Source organism: Rana temporaria, chromosome 4 (assembly GCF_905171775.1).
Source record: "Rana temporaria chromosome 4, aRanTem1.1, whole genome shotgun sequence".
In the NCBI taxonomy this organism is placed as follows: Eukaryota; Metazoa; Chordata; class Amphibia; order Anura; family Ranidae; genus Rana; species Rana temporaria.
The window spans coordinates 138,995,822-139,007,992 of NC_053492.1; the positions used below are offsets into that span (position 1 = coordinate 138,995,822).

General features: G+C 45.8%; 1 protein-coding gene across 1 annotated transcript in view; it reads left to right on the forward strand.

The window, feature by feature from the left end:
• Nucleotides 1-12,171, forward strand: part of LOC120936619 (phospholipid scramblase 1-like) — a 69,454-nt gene that overhangs the window by 12,876 nt on the left and 44,407 nt on the right. Inside the window, exons 3-4 of the mRNA XM_040349104.1 lie at nucleotides 8,824-8,951; nucleotides 11,090-11,132. Of these exons, the coding sequence (XP_040205038.1) occupies nucleotides 8,824-8,951; nucleotides 11,090-11,132 (171 nt within the window). The remainder of the gene's footprint in view (nucleotides 1-8,823; nucleotides 8,952-11,089; nucleotides 11,133-12,171) is intronic.

The following is a 12,171-nucleotide window of genomic DNA, read 5'->3' on the forward strand; positions in this document are numbered from 1 at the left end:
GCGCCTTTTTAAGACATTGTTCTCTTGCTAGAATAAAAGGTTTCTAATGACGAATGTGCCATATCCCAAACAAACGCGAGTTTTACCTGAACGAGCGCTCCTGTCTCCTCATTTGGACTGAGCATGCGCGGGGTTTTTGTACGCTGCTTTTGTGTACAGACGACCGAACATGTCTGACGGACACGATTCCAGCAGACTGTTTTAAAGCAAGACCAGGAAACAGTTGTTCGTTGGAAAACGGTCTGGCCGACGATTGTTTGCTGGAATCCTGTACGTTACTGCCTACACACGAACGAACATGTCCGCTGAAACTGGTCCGCGGACCAGTTTCAGCAGACATGTTTGGTCGTGAGTACGGGGCCTTACACATCAGGTAAAAGCGGCCAGAAATTTCTGTCAGGGGAGGTTGCTAAAAATAGATTAGCCGGGAACTGGCCCGGTTACAAAACACCTCTGAGAGACTCTGTGGAGAGGGGGTGTGTGCCTTTTCTCCAATCAGCAATTTTCGCTATCTTGGCTGTAAGCCCAGACATCACACTATGGGGGTTATTTAATAAAGGCAAATCCACTTTGCACTACAAGTGCAAAGTGCACTTGAAATTGCACTGAAAGGAGTGGGGCAGCACAGACAGAGGCACCCAAAGGCATTTACTTATTAACCACTTGCCTACTGGTCACTTAAACCCCCCTCCTGCCCAGACCAATTTTCAGCTTTCAGTGCTCTCTTTGAATGACAACATGCAACACTGTACCCAAATACATTTTTTGTCCTTTTTTTCATAAAAATAGAGCTTTCTTTTAGTGGTATTTGATCACCTCTGGGTTTTTTATTTTTTTGCGCTATAAATGAAAAAAGGCTGAAAATTTTGAAAAAAATAATCTTAGTTAATGTGATACAATTTTGCAAATTATAAATTTTTCTTCATAAATTTTGGCCACAATTTATACTGCTACATATTTTTGGTAAAAATAACCCAAATTAGTGGATATTATTTGGTCTTTGTGAAACTTAGAGAGTCTACAAGCTGTGGTGCAAATCATAAAAAATTGATCACATCTGATGTAATGGTGGCCTATCTCATTTCTTGCGACCCGAACAAGCCATGAAAGTACAAATACCCCCCCAAATGACCCCTTTTTTGAAAGTAGACATTCCAAGGTATTTAGTAAGATGGTGAGGTTTTTGATGTTGTAAATTTTTCCCACAACTTTTTGCAAAATTAAGATTTTTTTCTACACAAAATTGTCATTGTAATAGGTTATTTCTCTCACATGGCATGTGTATACCACAAATGACACCCCAAAATAAATTCTTCTACTCCTCTTGAGTATGGCGATACCACATGCATTGGACTTGTTCACAGCCTAGCCACATAGAGAGGCCCAATATGCAGGAAGCACCATCAGGTGTTCTAGGAACATAAATTACACATCTAACTTGATGACTACCTTTTACACTTTTGAAGGCCCTGGAGCACCAGGACAATGGAAACGCCCACCAAGTGACCTCATTTTGGAAAGTTAACACCCCAACGTATAATCTATGAGGCATAATGAGTCTTTTGAACAGTTCATTTTTTTTCAGAAGTTTTTGGAAAATGTGGGGAAAAAATTTAAACGCATTTTCTTTACACAAAGTTGTCCATTTATAAGATATTTCCAACACATAGCATGTACATAGCAGAAATGACACCCCAAAATACATTCTGCTACTCCTCCTAAGTATGGCGATACCAAATGTGTGAGACTTACACAGCCTGGCCACATACAGAGGCCCAATATTGAAATGGCACCTTCAGGCATTCTAGGAGCATAAATTACACATCTCATCTCTCAGCCACCTATTACAATTTTGAAGGCCCTGGAGCACCAGGACAATGGAAAAGCCCACAAAGTGACCCCATTTTGGAAAGCTAACACCCCAACGTATAATCTATGAAGCATGTAAATAGCAAAAATTACACCCCAAAATACATTCTGCTACTGCTCCTGAGTATGGCAATACCACATGTGTGAGACTTACATAGCTTGGCCACATACAGAGGCCCAACATGCAAGGAACACCATCAGGTGTTCTAGGGACACATAGAATGCACATACCAAGAATTACACCCCAAAATACATTCTGCTGAGCAAAGGGTAAACAAAAGATTACCTGTGGTTTTAGTAGCGCAGTTGTCCACAGGAGGATAGCACTGGTCCAGGCAGCAGGCAGGGACTTGGTCAGCAAAAGCAAACGTTGTGCGCCCTGATGTGCTATGTGCCCTGATGTGCTGTGCGCCCTCATGTGCTGTGCGCCCTCATGTGCTGTGCGCCCTCATATGCTATGTGCCCCATGCCCTGATGTGCTATGTGCCCTGATGTGCTGTGCGCCCTCATGTGCTATGTGCCCTGATGTGCTGTGCGCCCTCATGTGCTGTGCGCCCTCATGTGCTATGTGCCCTCATGTGCTGTGCGCCCTCATGTGCTATGTGCCCTCATGTGCTATGTGCCCCATGCCCTGATGTGCTATGTGCCCTGATGTGCTGTGCGCCCTGATGTGCTATGTGCCCTCATGTGCTGTGCGCCCTTATGTGCTATGTGCCCTGATGTGCAATATGCCCCATGCCCTGATGTGCTATGTGCCCTAATGTGCTGTGCACCCTGATGTGCTATGTGCCCTGATGTGCTGTGCGCCCTGATGTGCTGTGCGCACCATGCCCTGATGTGCTATGTGCCCTGATGTGCTGTGCGCCCTGATGTGCTATGTGCCCTGATGTGCTGTGCGCCCTGAGGTGCTGTGTGCCTTGATGTGCTATGTGCCCTGATGTGCTATGCGCCCTGATGTGCTGTGCACCCTGATGTGCTATGCACCCTGATGTGCTATGTTCCCTGATGTGCTATGTGCCCTGATGTGCTATGTGCCCCATGCCCTGATGTGCTATGCGCCCTGATGTGCTATGTGCCCCATGCCCTGATGTGCTATGTGCCCCACGCCCTGATGTGCTATGTGCCCTGATGTGCTATGTGCCCCATGCCATGATGTGCTATGTGCCCCATGCCCTGATGTGCTATGTGCCCTGATGTGCTGTGCACCCTGATGTGCTGTGCGCCCTGATGTGCTATGTGCCCCATGCCCTGATGTGCTATGTACCCTGATGTGCTGTGCACCCTGATGTGCTGTGCGCCCTGATGTGCTATGTACCCTGATGTGCTGTGCGCCCTGATGTGCTATGTACCCTGATGTGCTGTGTGCGCCCTGATGTGCTATGTTCCCTGATGTGCTATGTTCCCTGATGTGCTGTGCGCCCTGATGTGCTGTGCGCCCTGATGTGCTATGTGCCCCATGCCCTGATGTGCTATGCGCCCTGATGTGCTATGTACCCTGATGTGCTGTACGCCCTGATGTGCTGTGCGCCCTGATGTGCTATGTACCCTGATGTGCTGTGCGCCCTGATGTGCTGTGCGCCCTGATGTGCTATGTACCCTGATGTGCTGTGTGCGCCCTGATGTGCTATGTTCCCTGATGTGCTGTGCGCCCTGATGTGCTATGTTCCCTGATGTGCTGTGCGCCCTGATGTGCTATGTGCCCTGATGTACTATGTGCCCCATGCCCTGATGTGCTATGCGCCCTGATGTGCTATGTGCCCTGATGTGCTGAGATCTGTACCGTGCCCTGATGTGCACTGTAACATGATGTGCTGTGCCCTGGGCCGGTCTGGATGAAGTCCAGGGCCACATTTTTGACCCAGTCCAGCCCTGCACTGGGCCACAATTAATGCAAGCATGTCCTCGGTAAAAATTTAATTGAAAAAGTCTATCAGGGAAAAGTTTTCTGTATCCACCTGGACTCCTGGCTGGGCAGTGAACGAGGGAATGTTAGCTTCTCCTGAATTATGAGGAAGCCACAAGGGGTTTTGAAGGGAATAGGGAAGGCTGGCATGGGACCTAACCCTTTGGGACTGAGGTAACACCCCACTGGTACGTGGGCTTGCTTGCCGAGGTACTGCGGTGCTGGTGGATGGCACTGCAGTGCTGGTGGATGGCACTGCCTCCTCACCAGAACGCCTTTGTCTGGCAGGCGGGCTCTCCTCCTCCTCTGAGGCTGTCAGTGTTCCACTGCTTAGTATAGGCTTGTAGTCAACAATTCATAATCTGAATTTGCGGAGGAATCGGAAGCGGAGAGCTCCCTGTTGCTCCCGTCGGCCACAAGAATATTGTACGCCTCTTCGGCTGAAAATAATCTTCTAGCCATTGTTGGCGATGACAGAAGGCACACGTGACACTGATGACACTGATACGTGGCACTGGTGACACTGATAACAGATGGCACGTGGCACTGACAGGTGGCACTGATGACAGAGGGTACTGACAGGTGGCACTTATGGCAGATGGCACTGACAGGTTGCACTGATGACAGGTGGCACTGATACGTGGTACTGATGACACTGATATGTGGCACTGATGACACGTGACACGGATACGTGGCACTTGTGACACTGATAACAGATGGCAAGTGGCACTGACAGGTGGCACTGATGACAGATGGCACGGACAGGTGGCACTGATGACAGATAGCACTGACAGGTGGCACTGATGACAGATGGCACTGACAAGTGGCACTGATGACAGGTGGCACTGACAAATGGCACTGATGACAGGTGGCACTGGCAGATGGGACTGGCAGATGACACTGATATGTACTTTTGGGCTCTGTGTACTGTGTGTTTTCACTCACAATAGCCGAAGATGCAGCACAGAAGCTCTCCCTCCTCATACACGGTCTCTGTGTGAGGAGGGAGAGCCGGCAATGAGAGATGATCTCATATGTTTACATTTGAGATCATCTCTCATTGGACACTCCGATCGAGTGATAAATGGCCACTGTGATTGGCCATTTAGCACGATTTGTGATTGGCTGTGTCCAAGGGACACGGCCAACACAGATTTTCCCTAATGCTCACCCTCTGGGCCGTCCAGGGACGCCCTTCCGGCAATTGAGCACCGCGCTGTAGACGTCTTTCGTCTATAGCGCCGGCGTGAAGTGGTTAATATGTATATTTATTGTTTCAAATTGAGTTGGTGTTTAAACATTCATTAAGAATGAATATTTTAGGGCCAAATCACATTAATGCAGTGACCGTTATTTTACCACATGGTAGAACACAGATCACTGTTAGGGCACAAAGCAAACAATTGTTTTCTAGATGTCCTTTTCACACTGCTATGCAACCCAGAGCTGCACTGCAGTGATTTGCAATGAAATGAAGACAAGCTGCATTTTATCGCAGATCACTGTACATGATTACATTTCACTTACAGCACCACAATGCACTGCGCTGCTGTACCATGCCAATGATGCCATAAATAAACCTTTGTGCCGTTCAAATAAAGTTTGTACAAAAAAGGGAACTTTGTGATATGCTGAATCATGCACCACACTGCCCCCTACGGTCAGCTCACTGCAGCCGGAAGGGACAGCTGCTACACAGCAAAACGTTGTCTGTGTGTGAATGAGCCTTTAACTGCGCATCAACTCTTATGTTGCAAACTGCTATATTTTCAGACATATTTATCTTGTACATAAAAAGGAAAAACAATCAGCGCACTTTTCCATATTAGATATGAAGTAAATGTAGTAAATGCTACGATACTGTTTAAACACCTCCTGCCTGCCGTATAGCCAAATGATGGCGGTGGGGTGGCCCTCTCGTTCTGAGACAATGTCATATGTTGTCTTGTCTTGCTACGCGGGGGCATGGTGCATCCCCGATCTCAGTAAAGAGCCCATAACAAGGCTTTTTACACATGTGGTCAGCTGTGACCAATCGCAGCTGATCACATATAAACAAGGAAATGGCAGTTATCGTCTTTCCTCGCCTCTCACTGACAGCGTATGAGGTAAGGAGAGCCGATCAGGAGCATTTTCTCACAGGGGAGACCTGCACTGATAATCAGGGCACTGATCGTCAGTCAGTGAGTCCAGTCAGTGCCCAGCAGTGATGCCAATCAATGCCCATCAGTGATACCAGTCAATGCTGCCTTTCAGTGCCCATCAGTGCCACATATCAGTGCCCATCAGTGCAACCTATCAGTGCTTCATATCAGTGCCGTTTATCAGTGCTGCCTATTAGTACCTCCTCATCTGTGCCCCTCAGTGCCATATCATCAGTGCCGCCTCATCAGTGCAGCCTCATCAGTGCTCATCAGTGCAGCCTCATCAGCGCACATCATTGATGAAGAAAAAATTACTTCCAAAATGTTCTAACAAAAAATAATAAACTTTATGTGTTAATTTTTTTCCCACATTTTCCAAAAACTTCTGGAAAAATGAACCGTTTAAAAGACTCATTATGCCTCAAAGATTATATGATTGTCAGAGTGTTTGCTTTCCAAAATGGGGTTTCTATTTTCCTGGTGCTCCAGGGCCTTCAAAAGTGTCATAGGCTGTCAGGAAATATTGGCCCAGATTCACGTAGAGCGGCGCATCTTTAGACCGGCGTAGCACATCTCATATGCGCTACGCCGACGTAAATCAGTGAGGCAAGAACAGTATTCACAAAGCACTCGCTCCCAAACTTGCGCCGTCGTAATGTAAATTGGCCGGCTTAAGCCCGCCTAATTCAAAGTAGGAAGGTAGTGGGCGTGATCTATTAAAATGAAGCATGACCCCATGTAAATGAAGGGCCGAACGAACGGCACATGCACGCACATGCTCAGAATCACGTCGAATTTACGCCCTAAGATACGACAGCTCAATACCTACGACGTGACGTAACCTACGCCCAGCCCCATTCACGTACGACTTACGTAAACGACGTAAAATACGACGGCTGTTCCGTCGTCCATACCTTTGCATGGGTTGCGCCTCCCTAGAGGTGTTTTATCTTTACGCCGGACATGCTCCTTACATAAACGGTGTATACTCATGCGACGGGCGCAAGTACATTCGTGAATCTGCGTATCTCGGTCATTTGCATATTCGACGCGTAAATCAATGGAAGCGCCCCATGCGGCCAGCGTAATCATGCGCCCAAGATACGACGGCGTAGGAGACTTACGTCAGTCGGATGGAGCCTAAATTCAGGCGTATCTTATTTCAAGCATCATGCGCATAGATACGACGGTGCATCAGTGCACTTACGCGGCGTATCAGAAGATACGTCGGCGTAAGTCTTTGTGATTCCGGGCCTATATGTGTAATTAATGCTCCTAGAACGCCTGACAGTGCTACTTGCATGCTGGGACTATGTATGTGGCCAGGCTGTGTAAAAAGTCCCACACATTTGGTATCACCATACTCAGGAGGAGTAGCAGAATGTATTTTGGGGTGTAGTTTTTGGTATGTGCATGCTATTTGTTGGAAATATCCTATAAATGGACAACTTTGTGTAAAAAAAAAATGCTTTTTCATTTTTTTCCCACATTTTCCAAAAACATCTGGAAAAAAATGAACCGTTCAAAAAACTCATTATGCTTCATAGATTATACGTTTGGGTGTTTGCTTTCCAAAATGTGGTTAGCAAAAACATAAAAAACCCAGTGGTGATTTCATATACCACCAAAAGAAAGCTCTGTCTGTCTAAAAAAAATGATAAAAATGTAGTTTGGGTACAGCATATACCACGTAATTGTCATTCAAAGTGTGATAGCGCTGAAAGCTGAAAATTGGCCTGGGCAGGAAGGGGGTGAAAGTGCCGGTATTGAAGTTGTTAAACAGCAAAGTGAATTGAATATGCAATACAATAATATGTATGAATCCAGTCATATGTAATATATTTTTCCTCTTCATTAACTGAATAGCAAGGCCAATCAAATGAAAATAAACATCTTTACAGAAGAATGACTAAGACGTCCCTGAATTTTTCTGCCTAGCCAATCCCTCGTTCTTCTAGTATGCAATGTCATGCTTCTTCTCTTAAAGCACGTGACTCCATTTTCTGGGGCTCATTTTTTTATTTTTTACTGGAGATTGTCAACTCATGAGACAAGTTTGAATTCTGCCTGAACTCTGGCTGGACGAATTACCTCCTCAGCACCACTCATTGTTCATAAGTGAGAATTGGCTGAGGACTGCAGACTCTTTGGGCCAGATTCATAAAGAGTCGTAACTCGGAATCTACGCCGTCGCAAATTTAAGCGTATTCTGGAAACCAGATACGCTTAAATTAGGCTAAGATACGAGCGGCGCAAGTCTCCTACACCGTCGTATCTTAGGGTGCATATTTACGCTGGCCGCTAGGTGGCGCTTCCGTTGAGTTCGGCGAAGAATATGAAAATGACTAGACACGCCGATTCACGAACGTACGTGTACGCGTCGCAATTAGTTACACCGTTTACGTTCGAGATACGCCGGCGTAAAGATAAAGCTGCTCCCTAGGTGGCGCATCCCATGCAAGGTATGGACGTCGGAACAGGCCTATCTTTTTACGTCATTTGCATAAGTCGCACGCGAATCGGGCTGGACGTAATTTACGTTCACGTCGGAACGGCGTAACTTGGAGCAATGCACACTGGAAATGTCCACGGACGGCGCACGCCCCCCTCATCCACATTTGAATTAGGCGTGCTTATTCCAGACCATTTACGCTACGCCGCCGTAACTCAGGAGGCAAGTGCTCTGTGAATACAGCACTTGCCTTTCTGACTTACGGCGGCGTAGCGTATATGCAATACGCTACGCCGCCTCAAAAGTGAGCCGCCCTACCTGAATCCAGCTATTAATGTATCATCCCTGTTGTGTTAGACAATACACTGAGCAATTCCTATCAGTGTCAAAAATTACACACACCATACTAATGAGAACTATACAATACATATTCATTTACTTATCTTATTTCACAGGGCAGTTTAATCAGAATGGAAGTCAAGCTGTGCAGAACCAGCCATTGGCTGGAGGATCAGTATCTCCCTGGGCTCCTGTTCCTGACCCTGACCCTGCAGTTTCTCAAGGACTGGAATACTTAAATCAGGTATAGCAGGTTTATTTCATAATAATCATGATAAGGGCTGTATAATCTCAGATAACTCTAACCTAAAGTGTATATAAAATCAATAATAAAAAATCAATATACTGTAGCATACAGCCCTTAGATGTGGTGGCTGCACAAGTTTTCTTTTTCTATATGCTTTTTTTTTACCCTTTACTTTGTGATTCTGCCAGTAACATACTTTCTATCCAAGGATGACAACACTTAAAGCGGAGGTTCACCCTAAAAAACAAGTTTCTACCATGCCATCCAGCATACTAGCGTGACCTACAGTATGCCTTTATTTTTATTTTTTGCGCCGTACTCACAATTCAATCCCTTAGTTAAGTTCAGTTTCAGTAGGTGTTCCTATGCAGAGGGGAACATGATTGATGGCCGGCTATGGCGCGTCACGCTTCCCAAAAATAGCCGGAGTAGGACTTGGCTCTTCACGGCGCTATACGGCGCCGTGAAGAGCCAACTCCTATTTCAGCTATTTTCGGGAAGCGTCACGCGCCATAGCCGGCCGTCAATCATTTTCCCCTCTGCAAAGGAACGCCTACTCCCCGCGGGGAGTCTGAAACTTAACTAAGGGATTAAACTGTGAGTACGGAGCAAAAAAATTAAGGCATACTGTAGCTCGCGCTAGTATGCTGGATGGCATGGTAGAATTTTTTTTTTTTTTTTTTAGGGTGAACCCCCGCTTTAAAGACAGGGGCCCAGATTCACAAAAGAGATACGACGGCGTATCTCCTGATATGCCGTCGTATCTCTGTTTTAGGGTTTTCCTAACTATGCGACTGATTCATAGAATCAGTTACGCATAGTTAGCCCTAAGATCGGACAGGTGTAATTGAATTACACTGTCGGATCTTAGGATGCAATACCTCGGCCGCCGCTGGGGGGAGTTTGCGTCGTAAACCAGCGTCAGGTATGCAAATGAGTAGTTACGGCAATCCACAACAGTTTTTCGCGTTTGCTACGTTGCTGCTAGTCTAGTTTCCTGTCGCAAAGTTAGTCGTCGTTTTAGCTGCCCTAACTTTACACAGCACACGTATGTGCTGTATAAAGTACGGCCGGCGTTCCCGCGTCGAAATGTAAAAATGTTTTGTTCTTGCGTAAGACGTCCGGGAATACGAAAGTACGCTACGCACGTCGCCGTTCGAAAAAATGACGTCACTTCGCGCAAAGCACAGCGGGAATTTCAAAACGGAGCATGCGCAGTAGGTCCGGCGCGGGAGCGCGCCTAATTTAAATGGCACACGCCCCTTTGAATTACGCGGGCTTACGCCGAAAGCCGCCGGCGTAAGTTTTCATGCAAGTGCTTTGTGAATCAGGCACTTGCGGCGGCGTAACATATCTACGATACGTTACGCCGCCGCGATTCTACGTGAATCTGGCCCTAAGTTCACTTTTAGGCGCATTTACATTTTACAGTTATATTTAGGGTGCAACATGCTCCTAGTGGCCCGCCTTCTGCAACCAGTAGACCCCGCTATGTGACAGTGGGCAGGGGATGCTCTCCCCGCATCCACTGTCACTTTTTGAAAACAGCATGACCGTGGGGGGCTCCACCCACATACCATGTAATTTATTCACAGTTTTCTATGAATGAATTAGACTACAAGTACCATCATCCTTTGTTGCCATTAACAACTTGTAGTTCTCAATGATCTGCGAGGGCACTGGTGACCTCTTGGTTCATTGATGCTTCTTGCCATTCAGTAAATGCCTGCCTGTATTGGAGGTACAGGCAGACAGCTTACAGGATTTTCTTTTAGTCCCCCTGCATAGTTCCACACATACCTGCTGAGCCTGTCAGTGAAATTCACCTAATTTAATTTCTTTTCATGGGTGGGCAATGATGCTGCACTGCTTTTGAATTCAGAGCAGAGTTGCCACTATCATGTAGAATGCATTTGCTTCTACCACAGTTTGCTTTATGAGGATTGTGTATGGTAATTATATTTGCAACATTAGACTATCATACAGGAGTCTTTAGTATACTTTAAGTAAGGGCAGGAAAACTATTTTTTTTCCGCTATTTCCCTAACAATATTTACAGCTATTACTTTCAGACATAGTTAAAAATACACTATATATACCGAAAATGTTTTTACTTTCATTACTTTTTTTTGCAGGTGTCCCAACTTTTAATTCAAAGAAAAATTAAATTCATGCAAGGTAACTCACATTTTAACTTTTATTTTTTAACTTGCGTTTTAGTGAACACCGCTAAATTACAGAAGACAAAAGTCAAAAAGTTATGCGTTTGACAAAGCAGAGGTACATCAAATGTAAACATTAGAGAGCCACATTCATATAGACAGGCAGATACAGGGCCGTCCCTAACATGGGTCCCGGTGGGTGCATTGGAGGGGAGGTTAAATTGACATGTTTAATTCCAAAACATGACAGCAGACAGCCACAAGGACAAAAGTTACAGGCCCCAGGAGGTGACGCGTTTCACATTGAACACTGTGCTTCTTCAAAAACCAGAAGATCAGCGCACCTGCTAGTTTTTTTCTTTTGTGTAGGTTTAAAGAAGAAGCTGGGGCACAAGGGACGGGTGACAAGTCTTATATTCACTGTTTCAAGTGGGGATCCAAGCAAACACCTAACATACAGGATTTGGAGCGTTTAACCTCGTGCTAGTGTTACCCTGCGTATACCAGGCAAGGTGCAGTCTGTTAATATAATGGTCAAAAGTAGAATATAAGTATGTGTGGAGTTCCTCCCTCACTTTAAAGGGGTTATAAATGTAAAAAATGTTTTCCCTAAATAGCTTCCTTTACCTTAGTGCAGTCCTCCTTCACTTACCTCATCCTTCCATTTTGCTTTTAAATGTCCTTGCCCTGGAATACAGGAGAGTCAGGACGCTCTCAACATTGCAGATAGAGTGTTAGTGGGCGTCCTGACTCTTCTATATTCCAGGGGAGGGGTCGAGCACGACACTCCACACCAGGGAGAAAGCCTTGCATTACTGTGTGTAGTTACAGACAGAACAGGAAGTGAGGATTTCTCAGAAGAAATAAGGACATTTAAAAGCAAAATCGAAGGATGAGGTAAGTGAAGGAGGACTGCACTAAGGTAAAGGAAGCTATTTAGGAAAAAACATTTTTACCTTTACAACCCCTTTAACCACTTAAGGACCCCTCACTGTATATGTACGTCAGTTTTTTAAAGATGGATATCTCGGTAACGGCAGCAGCTGCTGCCACAA